We start from the raw sequence: 18,844 nt of genomic DNA on the forward strand, positions 1-18,844 counted from the left end.
CAATAGTATGCTCTTCATTTACCTTTCGAAAGCCCCATTCAATGTAACAATATTACTTTTCCTTTTGTTTTTTTAATCCTACTTTTGCATCATCATATTGTGCCTAGAAAATTTTGGAAATATTACTAATAAAGACTAAATTCACAAATTATTTATTTCTTTTGATTAAGTTGAAGTTTTTATCAACACTCAGATTACGAAAATTTACAAGCATTCATTCAAGCGTTTAACACTTAAAAGCCTTTAGAATAAATAGTTTGAATGCGGTCATTGTGAATAATTTTTCAATTTTTTCATGATCCCTTTGCATATTTAAATTGTCCCCCCTAATAAATTAAAAAGATTTCAATCTCATTAAGGACTACTCTCAGAATTATAATTTTTCTACTGACTTGTGTTTAAAAAAGTGTGCACGCACATGCGTGCCTGTGTTCCTGCGCTTATGTGATGATTCTTTTAGATTGGTGACCATTTTCATCTTTAAGGATAGTTTGCATTTGTGTGATTAATCTTGACAATCAGAAATATTTCTTTAGAACAATTTAACATCCAATATCACTGCCAAATCCAAGTTTTAAGTATAGTTGAGGCTGGAAAAAAAAGAGAGAGAGAGAGTTTTCAGCTCAAACTAAAATATATAATTGAGTCTCCAAAATCTCACACCCACGGTCAACTCACTGGTGACTGTAGCCGTAGCTCCGTCCCTGGCAGACAGCCGACTGCCGGTGGTGGCTGGATGCCAATGGGTCTCCTGCAAGAGCTGTTTTCTTTTCTTTTCTTTTTCTTACAAATGGGAGTATTTTAGTCTTTTCCCTAATATTTCGAAATTCATAATTAAGACTTATTTAATAAGAATGACAAGTACTTGTTTTCCGCAAATCATCATTGAGTTTTCTGTCACGACAGTAGTCGATATTTTGAATTTCAATTACATTAAGTTTTCTGCCATGACAGTAGTCGATATTTTGAATTTCAATTACGCAATAATTTCCCGGAAGCACCCAAACAACCAAAGGAAGACTTTCGTTTGTCTATGCCTCAACTCTCAGTAGTGGAGCATTAGCACCTTCTCAATTTCTTGTTCTATCTTTGTCCAGTTTTCTTCCTTCCCACTGAATATTTTCTGTTAGCTTTTAACGTGGCCGAATTGGTGGTTGGAGCGTTTCTTTCCTCTTTTCTTCAGGTGGCACTTGAGAGATTTATGGATAAAGGGATGGCAAATCATGTTTAACAGCTAATATTATGATTTATTGTCACGGGTGGGGCAAGAGGAAATGCAAATTATCCTTATTAACATGGTCCAGGGTGAGTGGTGCATAGTTTGGCCAATTGTTCGATGCTGACATCAACACTAAGAATACAAATGAAGATATAATAGCTAACGCTACTGCTATGTTAGATAATATTAAGCGTCATCAGAAAGCACTTTCGGGTGCGTCACTTCCGGAAATCCGACGGGCTACTAGGAAGCATGGCTGGCAACCCCCGGCACAAGAATGGATTAAAATCAATGTGGATGGAGCTTATTCTTCTGTTAATCACAGCTGTGCGTGTGGTGGTTTACTACGAAATGCAGAAGGAGAGTTTCTATGGGGGTTCCTACATAATCTGGAGCATGGGGGTGCACTTCATGCAGAACTATGGGGGTGCCTACATGGAATGAAGCTTGCTTGGGATTGTGGGTACCGTAAGATTATCTTGGAGTCTGATTCAAGCAATGCTATTGAGCTTATCACTTCTGATGCTGAGGAACACCACTATGAGCATGATGTCATTCGTGATATTCGCTTGTTGATGAGCAGGGAGTGGGAGGTGAATATTGAGTACGTGAACAGGGAATTTAACGAAGCTGCTGACTTCATTGCTAAACAAGGACTTGCTGCAGCGAGAGGTTTTCATGTTATTGTTGATATTCCCAGGGAGTTATCTTATATTTTGGTTGGTGACCGCAAGGCTATGGCAAGCGGTCGTGTAGGCTCTGGATAAGGTTTCTCATTATGATCCAAAAAAAAAAAAGAATACCACCCTATTTATATACTACTTTGTATCCTTATATAAAACTTAATTGACTAATTTACAAAAATTGAAGAAGTTACTATATTACTTTAAACTATTTATATTTATTGTTTTTTTTAAACTAATTTGCCTTACTTATAAATTGATATATAATTTAGTGATCTACATAAATATTTTAGAGAGATTATGTAACGCTTTATAATTAAGTAATTTAGTAATTTCTTTAAATATTTTTGAAGAAAAAATGATGCTTTTAAATAATTAAGAGAAAGAATAAGAGAAAATCACAAAACAAGACCGTCAAAATAGAAAAATTACAAATAGGAACCCGTTACAATGTTAGTATAGGTTTTGATAACAATAATATAGATTTTAACAATAATTTTTATGGATGGGTTCTTGTGTGTAATTTTTTAATTTTAGCAACTTTTTGGTGATTTTTCCAAAGAATAATACATAAGTAGCCGTATTTTAGTGGAAAAATAATGAATCCAAGGGTTGAGCGTAAGGAGGATTGGGCTGAGATTCACCTCAACCCAATGCCTAACACGATGAGTAATAGCGTTGGACTTTGACCCAACCAGAAACTTTGTGAAAAAAAATATTTTAGAAATATAAAAAAAAATTATTCATCAACAAAAAATTGTAGTTCAGATCATTTAAAATCATTTTAAGGACAAATTTTGTTTTTTCAAATAAGAATTTTCAGTTATTTTCTCAAAAAACAATGCATTCTAAAAATTGAAACAAATTTAAATCAAGTTTCTCATATCTATCATGTTAAGTTCTCTAATTATACAACATGATCATGTGTTTTTTATTTCATGTAAATTTATAATTAAATACTACTCTAGTTCAATTTATAGGACAGAGAGAAAAATATTTTTGGATCCTATTTATAGAGCGTTGAGAGAAATCTTTTATATAGATGTATAATTTTGTTTATATAAGGTATAATGTATATTAAATAAGGATAAAGTTAAAAAATTATTAAATTTTAAATGAGAATTAATAAAGTTCATGGTTTTACTTACTCTGTGTGAAACATGTTGAGAGTGACTTATAAATAAAATCAAAAAAATATTAAATACTAATATTTTAAAAATAAAATACATAGTAAAGTGTGATTGTAAAACCTTAACATAATAAAAACAAAGAACTTGACAAAAGTGTTGTCTTTACTAATCTTACTATTAATTAATGGCTATAAATTTGGCCAAAAAATTAATTACCATTTATCGTCCTTCAAAATATTACTATTAATTAATGGCCATAAATTTAGCAAAAAAAAATAATTACCATGATGATTATATATAAAACCCTTTCACACTGAAAGGTTCAAAGTCTGTCAATCGTCACCCTACCAGTCTCCCACACTGCCATTCCTGTCATGGAGACTCCAAAGAAGCTCATTGACCAAGTCGGAAATTGGCTCAGGCTCTATGACGACGGCTCTGTGGATCGCTCCTGGACCGGCCCTCCTGAGTTCAAATTCCTCACTGAACCGGTTCTTTCACACCCTGAATTCCTCGACGGTGTTTCCACCCATGACGTCGTCATCCCCAACTTTTCCGGCCTCCGTGTAAGGATTTATCAACCGGAGACGAAGCCGGGTGATAAGCTTCCGATTCTCCTCCATTTTCATGGCGGTGGGTTTTGCATAACCCAACCCAACTGGGTTTTGTACGCCCATTTCTACAGCCGGCTCACCCGAACTGCCCGGGTCATCTGCATGTCGGTTTATCTCCGCCTCGGCCCTGAGAACCGCCTGCCGGGGGCCATCGATGATGCTTTTTTCGGCCTTCTTTGGCTTCAGTAGGTGGCAAAGCATGAGACAAACCCGCCGGCATGCCTCGCTGATGATGGTGCCGACTTCAGCCGTGTTTTTCTTATCGGGGACAGCACTGGCGGGAACCTAGTTCATCAGGTCGCCGTGAGAGCCGGGAAGCATGACTTAACGCCACTGAGGCTAGCTGGAGGGATAGAGCTCCAACCAGGATTCGCCCGTTCAAGGCGGAGCAAGTCGGAGTTAGAGAATCCCGAGTCACCGTTCTTCACATTAGACATGGTAGACAAGTTGTTGATCTTGGGGTTGCCAGTTGGGAGCAACAAGGACCACCCGATAACGTGTCCGATGGGGGAGGCGGCGCCGTCACTGGACGACGTGGAAGTTCCGCCGCTTCTGGTGTGCGTGGCGGAGAAGGACTTGATCGTGGATACGCAGTTGGAATACTGTGAAGCGATGAAGAAGGCGAAGAAGGAGGTGGAAGTGTTTGTACTAAAGGAATGAGACATGGGTTTTATCTGAACTCACTGGCGCTGGAGACGGACGCCGATGCCGCGGAGCAAACGGAGTGCCTTGTTGCTAAGATCAAAGAGTTCATTAATAGCCACTGAAAACAGACAGGCGACGTTTCATGAATCCTCGTTATCCTTCCAAGTTCCAATGATGGGCTATTTTGTATGAGATATGGTGTAACGGTAAAATAAGAATAAAAATACGAAAGGGCTGCTTTTATTTTCTCTTCTTTTATTTTTGCCAACTATTTTCTCTTCTTTTACGACTTCATGCATTTCACTCCAAAAATTGGTATTGGACGCAATCGACTTTAGTTTTAGTGTTCATTAGATAATGAACACTGGAATCTTTCAATGGTTTGGATTTATTTTGTTTCCTTCATGTTTTGTTGGAAAATTATTGTAAGACGTAAAGAGTCTAAAATAAAGATATTATCGTAATTATTTTTTTCAAAATATAATTTCTTTCACTTAAAAATAATTAATTGATCAGAGATTAACACTAAAATTGTCTGGCAAAAAAGACAAACACCAAAACTGCTTCCGACACCCTAACATTAATTAAAAATGTTCTCATTATAAGATTTAAATTTGTGTGATAATTCGTGTGCCAAGCCTTATCACTTAAATGAGGGCATGCTTAAAAAGTTATTAGTGTGATAATTATGATTTTTTAATACAGTGAATAATAATCAGTGTTTTTTCCCCCCCAATACATGCAGTCAAGCTAAGCAATGGCTCACACAATTGTGACAATAATAATCAGTGTTAAATATAAAGTCAACGTAAAATAGAGAATAATAATAGGAAATGTTCATTTTAAAAGCGACACTTTGTGCATTTCAGATAAATTTGTTAGCTTATAACGTTAAGTCATTAGTGCTTACCTCTTTAACTTAAAACAAAAGTTATAAAAGCAATTCAAATACCAGTATCTAATGCATGGCTTAGTATATTATTCGAAAATAAGAATATAACTATTGTTATTGATTATTTGAGATCCAAAGCATAGATAAGAGTAGAACAATTATTATCATTATTGAAGCAATGAGGTGAAGATGATCAAATTAAATGAGGAGGTCCCTCACAGCAAACACAAAAGCCACCCTTGCACCTGCTGACTGAACCAGGCACATCACATGTCCTGGGACAGAACTTGACGCAGTCTTCATTCTTCACACATGACTGCCCCTGTGCTCTTATTTTTGGCACCATTCCTACATATCCATACACACAATATGTGAATAGAAATAGATGAGTCCTATTTAGTTTTTTTTTTGAGTAAAACTAATTATTAAATTTTTATTTTTATAAGTAAGTTTTTTGGATACAAGAATCAATAATCTATATATTTATTATATAGATTAAAGTGTAAATTTGCTTCAGAAGTTTTTGCTAGGCATTGAGAGTTTTTTTTCTCTGCAAATTTTCCCGAGAAGTTTAAAATCGTAACAATATTGTCTCATACTATTAAAAAAATATCATTGACTATTAAAATAGTGATATTGACATATAACATTTTTAATAGTAGAGGCATTATTGCTATGATTCTAAACTTTTAAGGTAAAGTTGCATCCAAAAAAAAAATTCTGGGTGCTCAGTGCTCTTGAATGAAAACTTCCAACACAAATTTGCGCCTTAACTGTATATATATAATACAAAAATCCTTTACCAATTAGATTGTTCATGATTCATAAATAATGCGACTCATTTATTAATATCATGATTCATTTTTTTTTTCATTTTTCATCCATTAGAAAGAACTCACAAAATCATCATACTCTATTGTCTTACATTTGGAAAAAAGAATTGAAAGAAGTACTTAGTGTTATCGTGTCAAAAGGCCCGACAATTCAAAAGTATGCTTAAAAGATTTATTTTCAGCCTTAACTTGTATATAACTTTGCGCAATGTTTATTGCACACATATTGGCGCTGTCGTTTTGTTATTGTAAGAAATATTATGAATTCCCCTAATCTTTGAGATCAATCCCCCACAATATATATATATATATATTAAACCTGAAATTTTTAAAAATTTACATTGTTAATAATTCATGAACTACTAAATTTTCAAAAGAAGGGGGAGAGAGAGATTTACCTGATGCAATGATAAACAAAACCATTAAGCAAACCAACTTGTGTGAAACTTTTGCCATGTCTTTGATCTTTTTTCTTTGGCTATCAGCACCAGAAAATATTGTTTTTGTTATGTGTAGGAAGGAGAATGGCTTCGAATATATGTGCGAAACCAAGATGAATTACATGGAAATAATATATTTCATACAATGAATATTTAATTATTCATGCAAGAAATAAATATTATAGTTATGGTTTTACAAATTTTGAATATATAATTCTTTAAATGATTGATTTCCAAAATAAATTAAATGGATTCATATTCTGATGAGTAGTATCTGATAAATTTAATTAAATACCTAGTTATTGTGGCAATGAAAACTAATGTCTAACAACTTTTAGGATATGCTTGGTTGTCGCGTGCTTGTCCTCAAAATTAGAGCTGGTAATTTAGGTAAGAAAAGTGCCAAAATCTTTAGGACCCTGCTCAGAAAAGCTAAACTTATAATTATGCCGTTTGTTTACCTTTTTTTTTTTTTTTGCTACAAATAGCCTTGCCTTGTCAGTTAGCCTAAATTGGGGTAAAAGAAAGGTTAAAGCCCATTTAGGTTTGGATTAGCCCAAATTTATGTACCTATTGATTTTACATGTTAACTAATTATTAAACTTAATATGAGTTAAAAAAATAATTATTATATATATAAATATAAAGGAGAATCAATTTTCATTGTTTTGTTTTATATGTCTACTCTTTTTTTTTTTAATGAAGAACTGGATTCATCAAAAAATAGTACAAAGGCTATCAGGCCTACGTCTTATCATCAAACTCCTCATCTAGTTGCGTCTACTAATTTCAATATTGTTGTATAATTTTTTTCTTATTTATCCGTTTTTATCTCTTTACTTGATCCAAAATTTTTCCTTCCTACCTATTCTTCTTTTTCCTAATGTTCACGGAGAAGAAAACTATTGTAATCAGGAATTCATTAGTTAATTAACTGTATATATTTATCTCATTTTTTAAATATATGTGAGGCATGTATTGGTATCTTAAGAAAGTATGCATGCGCACACACATGTTTGTGCTCACACGCGTGTATATAATTTTGAAAATATTAAAATAAGATCCCACCTAAAAATCATTTACCGACTTCCAGCACCAATAGCCCCCAACTCTGACCAAACAATGGATTTGGATTCTCTCCACTTCTTCTCCCATCCTCTTCCTCTCCACTACCCTCTTTTTCCCTTCATAACCATTGGATCAAAATTTCAATTGTTCAGATTTAACATCTTATAAAAATAATATTATTAAAAAAAATTAATAAATTTAAACTGTTAAAATCTGGTCTAAACAGTTAATAACTATAATAAAAAAAGTTGAAAAAAATTTTCTCTATAATAATAATCTGTAGATATGAGCTGTTCAAATTAGATTTTAATAGTTTAAATTTATTTATCTATTTTTATAATTATATTTATTTTTATAAAATGTTATAAAATATTAAATCTGGACCATTGAAGTTTTGATCCAATGGTTGTAAAGGGCCAAAGAGGTAGTGGAGGGGAAGATGATGGGAGAAGAAGTGGAGAGAATCCAAGTCCCCAAACAATGCAGGTCATACTGGTGCAGACATATGCTATCGACATTTGGGAAAAAATAAAAGCAAAAGATAAATAACTTCTAAGAGTGTGTTTGGTCGGAAGGGAGGATGGGGAAATGAGCCCCTCTCCTCGTTTGGTTAAAATTTTCCAGAGAAGGGTGGCCAAAATGTCCCCTCTCTTCCCTCCTCTCATTTTAGCTCCTCCCAAATCGAGATTTTTTTGAAGAGAGGTTAAATTTTTAAACGATCATACCCTTGTGTTTTTTTAATATTTCATCATTATCCATAAAATATATTATTATAATATTTATTTCAAGTAAAAAATATATTATCCTAAGTAAAAAAAATATAAATTATTATAATTAAAAAATATATTATAGGAAAAATTAATTAAAATAAAAATTATAATATTATAAAATTAATTGTTTTTTATAAATATATTATTTGTTAAATATATTTTAAAGTTGAAAAAAAGGATAGCCTAAAGAGAATAAAATTTCATTTTTCTTAGAGCATATAAAATTTGTTAATTTGATTATTTCAAATATATTATTATATTAATTAAAATAAAAAATTACTATACCAATTTTTTAATGCACATATTAGCATGATAAAACTGATTTTTCATTAAATTATATAATTTAAATTAAGATGTAAGTTAATTTATATAATATATCAATAAAAAATATAAACTAATATGTAAAGATAAAATAGTAAATTGATTATTACTATCCCTTTTCTCTCCTTCTTGAATCAAACAAGAGATTATTAAATATCCTTCCTTCTCTTTCTTTTTAATCAAACCAAATAAGATAAAAATAAAACCTCCCATTCCCCTTCTTCCCTCACCCTCCCCTACCGTCCCCTCAAACCAAACCGACCCTAACAAACTCTATGAGTTCAACCGAAACGCCAGCGACATAAAAAAGTACTTCACAGCAGTAAATGGGGTGTGTGCACCCAGCTTGAGAATAAAAATTGAATATAATACAAGTACATAAACAACAAAGAAAATAGTTCTTTTCCTAAGTCATAGTAGAATAAGCATAAAGATAACAGAGCAAAAGCAAAGATGAATATAAATACACACACATATACTACCTCTAATTTTTAATATAAGATTTTATTTAATTTTTATTTCGTTTTGAAATATAAAATTCTAATATATTTTGTTTCTCATATTTACGTATTTTTTTTCAAGGTAAATATGTTGTTAGAAGGATAGTTATATTTTGATGACTATACTTTCAATTGTCAATACATACTTTAAAAAATATAATTTGATAATTAAATAAATAAAATTTATCACAAACTTCAAAATAATTTAATAATTTTAACAGATTTTTTTGTATTTAATTCTTTTAAACGGGACTTTATTGTAATTTTTTCTAATTTCTTTTAGATTTGATAACCTTATTCCTCCATAAGGATAGTTTTGTATTTTCACCTCTGTGGCAAGTCTTATTACTTGAATGAGGGTATGCTTAAGAAGTTATTATTAGAGTGATAATTTATGATTTTTTAATACAGTGAGTAATAATCAGCGTTTTTTATTTTTTAATACAGTCAAGCTAAGCAATCGCGCGCACAATAATAATCAGTGTTAAATATAAAGTCAATGTAAAATAGAGAAAATAATAGCGACACTTTGTGCATTTCTTTTGTATATTTTGTCAATTTTTTAAGATAAATTTGTTAGCTTAATATAAGACACCTTGACAATGGACAGCTAAATTTCGAAAAGGCAAGTTGGAACTTTTTTGGGAGAAAAAAAAACAAGTAATGCACTAATTTTCAATTTCCCATCCACCTTGAACCATTTGGCACCAACTACCGAGAAAATGGTGAGGAATGATGCTCGTAAATATCTCGTCAAATCTTTTTAAAAAAACCTCACATATGGTCAAATCGCCATCACTGAAATTGATTTGAAAAAAAGAAAAAGAAATTCACTGTTAAAAATTTGGGGTCTTGTTTATATATAATTGATTTAATTATATGATTTTTTTTTTTGGGTAGGGTCGCTTAAATCCATTTATTACCCCGCTGATAACATGAAAGACGAAAGTATATATTTGGTCTATTAAAAGTTTATTTTTTAAAATTAATAGATCAAAACATAATTTTGTGTAAAATTAAAAGATTAAAAATATACTTTAGCTTAACATGAAATGGTATAGGTTGTGAGATACTCACTCACTTTAAAAATAATTAGTAATTAAAAAATAGTTTTCGTGCCAATGGACTTGTGGCTTTATAGAATAAAAACTCTATTGTAAACTGGAGGTTGTAGGATTGATTCCACTTATAATCTTAAACCATTACTACTTATCCTTTTAATTCAAATATACAATGCATATTTCAATATATTATCCCAAAATAAGAATATGACTATTGTTATTGATTATTTGATATCCAAAGCATAGATAAGAGTAGGACAACTATTATCATTATTGAAGCAATGAGGTGAAGACGATCAAATTAAATGAGGAAGTTCCTCACAGCAAACACAGAAACCATCTTTGCACCTACTGACTGAACCTGGAACAACACAAATTCTGGGACAAAACTTGACGCAGTCTTCATTCTTCACACACGGCTGCCTTGATACTCTTATTTTTGGCACTATTCCTTCATATCCACACACACAATATGCGAATAGAAATAGATAAGTCCTAATTATTAACTTTTTATCTTTTATAAATAATTTTTTTGGAAGCTAGAATCAATAATCTATATATTTATTATATGAGTTAAGACACAAATTTGTTTTGAAAGTTTTCACTTATGTTGGGCACCAAACAAATTTTTTCTGTACAACTTTGTTTGGGAAGTTTAAAATCCTAACAGTATTGCCCCAATACCATTAAAAATTTATCGTTGACTATTAAAATAATGAAATTAACAGTTAAAATTTTTAACAATAAAGGGCATTATTGTTACAATCTTAAACTTTCAAGACAAATTTGTAAAAAAAAAAACCTTTCAAGTATCCAGCGTTTTTTAGTGAAAATTTTTGAAACAAATTTGCGCTATAACCCTATATATGTAATACAAAAATTCTTAACCAATTATATTGTTCACAATTCATAAATAGTGCGACTCATTTATTAATATTATGAATTGATTTTTTATTTTATTTTTCATCCATTAGAAAGAACTGACATAACTATCACACTCCATGATCTCACATTAAAAAAAAAAAAAGACTTAAGAGAAGTACTTAGTGTCATCGCGTCCCCAACGATTCAAAAGTATACTAAAAAGATTTATTTTCAGTCTAAACTTGTATATAAATTTTTTGGCCCAACGCTTATTGCACACATATTGGCCCTTTCGTTTTGTCATTGCAAGAAATATTATGAATTCCCCTAATCTTTGAGATCAACCCCCCACAAAATAGATATATATATATATATAACATAAACTTTTTAAAAACATACACTGTTAATAATTCATGAACTACTAAAATTTTTCAAAAGAAGAAGGGGAGAGAGAGAGTTACCTGACGCAATGATAAACAAAACCATTAAGCAAACCAAATCGTGTGGAACTTTTGCCAGTCTTTGATCTTTTTTTTTTTTTTTTGGCTATCAGCACCATAAAATATTGTTTTTGTTATACGTAGGAAGGGGAATGGCTTCGAATATATATGCGAAACCAAAATGAATTACATGGAAATAATACATTTCATACAATGAATATTTAATTATTCATGCAAGAAATAAATATGATAGTTATGGGTTTACAAATTTTGAATATATAATTCTTTGAATGATTGATTTCCAAAATAAATTAAATGGATTCATATTTTGATGAATAGTATCTGATAAAAATAAATAAATACCTCGTTACTATGGTAATGGATACTAATATGTAAAAAATTTTAAGATATGCTTGGTTGTCATGTGCGTGTCATTAAAATTAGAGTCGGTAATTTGGATGAGCAATTGCCAAAAATTTTAGGACTAAACTTAGAAAAGCTGAACTTATAATCATGCCTTCTGTTTATTTTTTTTTGGGCTTCAAATAACCTTGCCTTTTCAGCAGGCCTAAATAGGGTTAAAGCCCATTTAGGTTTGGATTAACCCAGATACATGTACTTATATTTTTTTTGGGTACAAAGATACATGTACTTATTGATTTTACATGTTAACTAATTATTAAACTTAATGTGAATTAAAAATAATTATTATACATATATATAAAGGAGAATCAATTTCCATTTTTTTTTATGTCTACTAATTTCAATATTATTGTATTTTTTTATTTATCCATTTTTATGTCTTTGCTTGACCCAAATTTTTTCTTCCTTTCTTTTTTTCTCTCCAATGTTCACGGAGAAGAAAACTATTTTATTCAGGAGCGATCGAGAATAATTGTATTATGGTATTAATTTCATTAGTTAATAAACTGTATTATATATATTTATCTCATTTGTTAAATATATGTGAGGTGTGCATTGGTGACTTATATTTAAGAAAGTGTGCATACGCGCATATAATGTCTCGTGCGCGTGTATATAATTTCTTTCAGATTTGAAATCCTTATTCCTCTATAAGGATAGTTTTGCATTTTCACCCTCTGAAAAATTTTAATTGGAGAAAAAAAACTGGTTAATACTACCTTCGGTCCTTAATATAAGACCCTGTTTGCCTTTTATTTTGGTCCTAAATATAAGACCCCAATCCACTTTGTCTCTCATATTTATGTATTTTTTTTCCAAGATAGTCTTTCTAATAATTGTAGTCCTAGCCTATATAGTTGATTAGTAAGGATATTTTAGAAAAAGCAACACCTATTTATTACAAATAACTAACTTAACTTCTTTCCTTAATCTCCTCAAATTAGTCAACTGGGTCTTATAATTAGGACCGGAAGTAGTATAATGAAACACATCATAAATGTAATTAACTATTGAATTTAAAAGCGGTATTTGTGCATCTTTTCTATATTTTGTAAACTTTTAGTATGAATTTCTTAAACTGACACAAAACAACTTGAAATTGACAGCTGAATTTGGAAAACACTTGTGACTTATTTTTGTTTTTGTTTTTTTGGAAAAAAATAATGAACAAATCTTGAACTGGTTATTAATTCATTGACGTATATATGTGACGGTTGTTTTTATTAATCGAGTGACGTAGTGATATTATTTAGCATATTTTTATCAACCATTATATGCTCGGAACACAACAAAATTACGTACCATGAAAATTTAAACAGGGACATTAAATTTTGGATTGGCAGGTGTGAATTCCTTCTACATATATCCCCTTGTATGATTTTTTTTGAAGTCTTTTAAATGGTGATTGTTTTACAAGATTTTGAGAGTAATTTTAAAATTTTGGGGTCCTATTTATATATAATTGATTTAATTGTATGATCCTTTTTTCATAGGGTCGCTTAAATCCATCCATTACCTAATTGACAACATGAATTGGTATAGATTGTGAGATCCTCACCCACTTTAAAAATTACAAGCGGGTAAATGTGCATCATAATTCATAAACTTAGGCCGCTAATACTTTCATTTTTAATTCAAAATAAACTTAGGCCGCTAATACTTTCATTTTTAATTCAAAATAAAAAGTTATAAAAAAGCAATTCAAATTTATAATGGGTAAATGTGCATCATAATCTCATTTTCGATGTGCATCTAATGCCCCATTCTTTTGTATGGTAATAGTTTTTTATTCTCTCACATTACTACCGACATAAGTGCCATCAGTCTTGACAATCAAAATATTTTCTTTAGAATAATATGATATCCAATATCATTGACTAATCCAAATTTTAAGAATAATATTTTCACATATCCTATATGCGTTATAACTGACAAGCTAAGCTTATAATTAACCATCATGTCATGTCAATTTTTCATTTTGGACCAACGGAAGAAAGTGTAAAGAGCCATATTCAAACATGAGATAAAAATAACCTGCATAACTTGTTCCCAATAAGATATAAATATTCTTATTCATATCTATTTCAGATCCAGAACACAAAAGTAGTACAAATATGGATCAAGCAAGAGAGAATTAATTAATTAAATTAATTAAAGTGACGTGGAGAAAAAGAAGAAGAAGCAGGAGGTCTCTGACAACAAACACAACACTTTTTGAAACCGCATGATGCGTTGCGGTGTCCATCGTTCCCGTAGATACTGGCATCTTCTCCACCCTGTCCTTTTTTCTTTTTTTTGGCTCAAATCCTACAGACCTACACACGCACATACAATAAAAAGTGTGTTAAAATATAAATTAGTTTTCAATTTCTGGCCTTAATTTAGTTTTGATTAATTTTATTGGTAAGAAGGACCCATAAATTTTTATGCGTAAAAAGTATCAGTATACAGTATGGATACTATGATCATTAGGTCCTTCTCACCAATAAAAATTTTTTATACGAGATTTTCCCCTAAATTACTCTTTTAAAATTAATCATATTATTCTTGAGCTATGTATATTTTTAAGGCCCCATGCAATGCTTTAAGCAAGCATTTGGGGCATTCCAATTCTTATTATTAATTAATCTTTTATGTACAGAGCCAATATCGCTGGAAAGAATGCATGATATTTTCGGTCTCTTCTAAATCAAGCACATACAGGGCAGAATGAGACATACAACATGAATATTAATGTATATGGTGTATGTGTGTGCATATTGACATGCCATAAGCTCAACATCTGTTATGAATAAGGATAGAGGAAGTACCTTTTGGACAGATGAGTACATGAGGGATATGAGCAATTTTAGGCCAATCTGGTCCTTTCTCCTTTTCACACCTCTCCCTCAGCAACGGACATCCAGAACCAATAATTAAGTCAGAAAGGGATGGAGGTAAAGCTTCTTCTTCTGGCATGCCTTCAAAACTCATCCAAGGGCACAAGAAAAACGATAAGGAAGTGAGAGAATGGAGGTGCACAAGACCCCTATGGTTTATTCTTCTCAAATCCAAACATTCAACGAATGACAGAGATTGGAGATTGGGCGGCAACAATCTCTCTTCTTCAGGGAACCACTCCATGACGTAATCACTGATGTCAAGTTCTTTCAAAGACAACAACTCATGCAAACCCCACTCCCTACCACACGCAATGAGCTTGGAACACCCTCTAATTGAAAGACGTTGTAGGCTGGAAAGCATACCTCCTTGGGGAAGAGATTCCATTGCTGGACAACGCCATAAAGACAGGTGATGGAGAGGTGGAAGCACATCTGAGATGCTCCATGTGGGCATATCTTTTACTGATATCTTCGTACATTCCTCTAAAGACAGCTTCTCCATGGAAGAGGACCTGGGAAGTGTCGCCTCCAAATTCCCACATCCCCAAATGCTCAGTTTTTTCAAACAAGGAAGGTGTTGAGGCAGAGACTTTGTCAGTCTAGGACAATTATGTATATAAAGTTCTTCAAGGCGTGGGAAACTTTGACCCTCGTAACATATATGCCACTCTTCCCACTCTCTCATATCAAAAAACATTAAACACAAGAGGGAAGGAAATGGTTGAGCAATTAAGGAGCCATTCGCATAGAACTCTTTACCTATCACCTTTATTCCTTCAAATCCATTAATCGTGAGTTTCTGAAGGGAAGGTAGTTGCCCAAGTGGTGGTAATAATCTGACACAGTTCCCGTCACTTAACAGAGATAAAGACACTAACTTAGGTAAAAAATGTTCAACACCAAGCCACTTTGGAAATTTGGTACCTCTGTATCCCTCAATGGTGAGCTCTTCCACACTCTGATTTGGCTCAAGTGCTTCCAATACGTGCTCCTGGCATTGTGCCTCTTCACGCCTACAGCTGTCTCCCCCATACGACAAGATCAATTTATCCAATTTCTTTTCTTTCAAATTGGCCTCCCTCATATCTGTGAAATCACTTACGTGCTCCATATTTGAGATGGCTAGTGAGCCTGTTAAGTGGGTAAGGGCTCCTAATTCTTTTATATTTGGTCCTCCTTTCTTTGCCACAACAAACATATTCATTGTTCGGAGCTGATTTAACTTTCCCATACCTCTTGGCATCTTCCGTATGCCACAGCCTTCCAAGTCAAGATGACGCAAGTTGATGAGTTTGTACAAATTTGACGGCAACTCAGTCAAGTCATCACAACATCTTAATTTCAACGTTTGTAAATTAATCAACAAGCATATTGAATTCGGCAATTTCTTAACTGAAGTGAACGAAAGATCCAAATAATGCAGGTGCTTTAAATTGCCAATGCCATCTGTCAAGCTTCTCAGATTTTGAGATCTCTTCAAAGATAATTGTCGTATGTACTTGAGACGACAAAGCCTGGACATTATATCATCGCCAATGCTAAGACTGTCAAATTGGATGAAACTACGTAATTGGTGGCATTTTAAAACTTTCTCAAAAATGTCAACATTATCGCTTTTGTATCTTATATATGAAAGGTAGCGAGTCTTGGTTGACATATCTTGTGCCTGAGCAGCATCAAGACACACAAAAAACTCTCCTGCCATAGATTTTGCTAAATCATTCAGAAGATCATGCATGATGAAATAATCACCACCTCTTTTTGATGGCTCAAAAAAAGACCTAGACTCCAGATCTTTGAAAATTTCATCACCTGTTTCTTCAAGGCTCATACTTCTCTGAGTTGGATATACTAAACCATCTGCCATCCACAATTGGACTAGGACATTCTTGTCTATGTCATAATCTTTGGGAAAGATTGAGCAATATGCAAAACAACGCTTCAAATTTGAGGGTAGATAATGGTAACTCAATCTTAAGGATGGAACAATATTGCTATGATCTTCTGACAATGCCCAAAGCTCACTTTTCAAAATCTTATTCCAGTGTTGAAAAGAGAGTTTTCTGTGCAACAAACTTCCCAGTGTTTTTATTGCTAAAGGCAATCCTCCACATTTCTTTATGATTTCTTTACCAATCCGTACAAGATCTGGACCAACAGCATCGGGTTGGTTGTTAAATGCATACTTCGCAAATAAATTCCAACAATCTCCATCTTGTAATGGCTTCAAAGGATATGTAAAGGCACAACACATAACTTCTGCTACTATTTTATTACGGGTTGTGATAAGAATCTTACTCTGTGGTGCCACTTGTCTCAAAGGAGCTGTGAAAACCTCCCAAATTTGACAATTCTCATTCCAGACATCATCAAGAACGAGAAATAATGTCTTGCCCTTCAATGTCTCTTTCAGTTTAGACTGATTTGAGTGAAAATCTTGTTCGGTTGGACAACTAAGTGACTGAAGAATTGCTTTTGTGACACAATCAACATCAAACTCTTCAGAAACACACACCCAAGCTTTATGTTGAAAATGATCCTTCATCCTTGGATCTTCATAAACAAGTCGTGCAAGGGTTGTCTTACCCATCCCGCCCATACCAGTGACGGCAATCACATCCATAGGCAATTGATTCCTACATCCCATGTTCTCCAACAGTAAAATCTCTACAACCCTCTCTTTATCAGCATCTCTACCATATATATCTGATTCATCTATCAAATGTGTTGAAGGCAATCTTCTGTATGCTCTCCTGTTCATCACTCCCGATTGATCACCGGCAGATGGCCCTTCTCTTAATCCCAATATCTCATTTTGATTCATAAGATTCTTTAGGTTGTTAAGCAGTTCTTTTAACTCTGACTCTATCTTTTTGTCAACATGATTTCGACTAGCAAGAGTAGTACATAAGCCTCGTACCTTGCGGATACCAATAGTACTTTGGGATTCAGCATCCAGCTTCTGTTGTGATGCCTCAGTAGCAATGTCCTCCAGCAAGTCTTGAGCCTTAAAGACTTGATCTTTGAGGTCGTCAAGCCACTTCTTCACATGATGGTCTCTGTATTGCCTTTCCTCTGCATCTTCAATAATTTTGTCCACAGAATTAAGGGTGATTTCCAATTCTTTTCGCAAGTTATCATTGAGCTTTCTGCCACGAAAGTATTCAACAAAGTCATGCGAAGCCAATCTCTCAAATGCCACCTGAAGGAAAGAAGAGAGAAACGCTCCAGCCACCAACTCCGCCATGTTAGAGCTAAGAGAAAGTATTCAGCAACAAGAAAGGAAGAAAGCCGGACAAAGAGGAACAAGAAAGCAAGAGTTGTTAATGCTTCACTAGTGTGCGAGGCATAGATAGGCGAAAGTCTTTCTTTGATTGCTGAGAACTTTGGATGGTTCTGAGAAACTACTCTGAAATTATAAAATACAAGGCTTGAATTTGAGGGATGCATGTGAACTTGCTTGTCCAGGGAGACTTTTGAAAATTCAACTTTGCCATTTGCCAGTCTTCCAACAGCCATTCTTGTTTTTGTCCTTGCCTACCTCTAATGATTCTCCTTTTCTTTCTTGTCCTTTGAAAAGCGATACCAACCACAAGCGAGGATAGGGAATTTTGATTCTTATTTTATCCCAAGCGATTGCAATAATTAATGGGGGGAAAGCCTTTAGCCACTTCATTGCAATTTGCAAAATATCCAAGATGATAGTAAAAAATAATATATTACATGAAAAGCATTCAGAAAAATAATAACATCAAACAAATAGTTTTTAATTGATCGTTTTGCACTTTTCCCCTCTCAGCACAGCTTGTTTTTAATCCTACTTATTCATCATCATACTAGAACTACGATGATGGCAAATACTAAATATTATGTCAACATAAATTTTAAATTGTTGTAACACTTTTCTTGTAGGAAAAAATCATATATTTTTCTATCAGCTCTGCTATGTTGAAGCTAACAGAAAGTATTCAGGTCCTCTCGTCTGCACTCCTTTTCTCTTTATCACTGTTTGGACCAAAATTCCAATAGTTCATATTTAATCTTTTATAAAAATAAATA

General features: G+C 32.8%; 1 protein-coding gene and 1 pseudogene across 1 annotated transcript; one reads left to right on the forward strand and one right to left on the reverse strand.

The window, feature by feature from the left end:
* Positions 1–3,394: 3,394 nt before the first annotated feature.
* LOC114739876 (probable carboxylesterase 6) lies at positions 3,395–4,413 on the forward strand (annotated as a pseudogene).
* A 963-nt stretch (positions 4,414–5,376) lies between these two features.
* On the reverse strand, positions 5,377–17,557 carry LOC114739871 (putative disease resistance RPP13-like protein 1). Its single transcript, XM_028927972.1, has 2 exons — positions 14,714–17,557; positions 5,377–5,531 (listed from the first exon to the last, which is right to left on the reverse strand). Exons 1-2 carry the CDS (start codon positions 17,544–17,546, stop codon positions 5,377–5,379), a joined length of 2,988 nt encoding a protein of 995 aa, XP_028783805.1. The 5' UTR covers positions 17,547–17,557.
* Between the last annotated feature and the right edge of the window lie 1,287 nt (positions 17,558–18,844).

This window comes from Neltuma alba, unplaced genomic scaffold (assembly GCF_004799145.2).
Source record: "Neltuma alba isolate B1F8T4 unplaced genomic scaffold, ASM479914v2 tig00002945_pilon, whole genome shotgun sequence".
NCBI lineage: Eukaryota > Viridiplantae > Streptophyta > Magnoliopsida > Fabales > Fabaceae > Neltuma > Neltuma alba.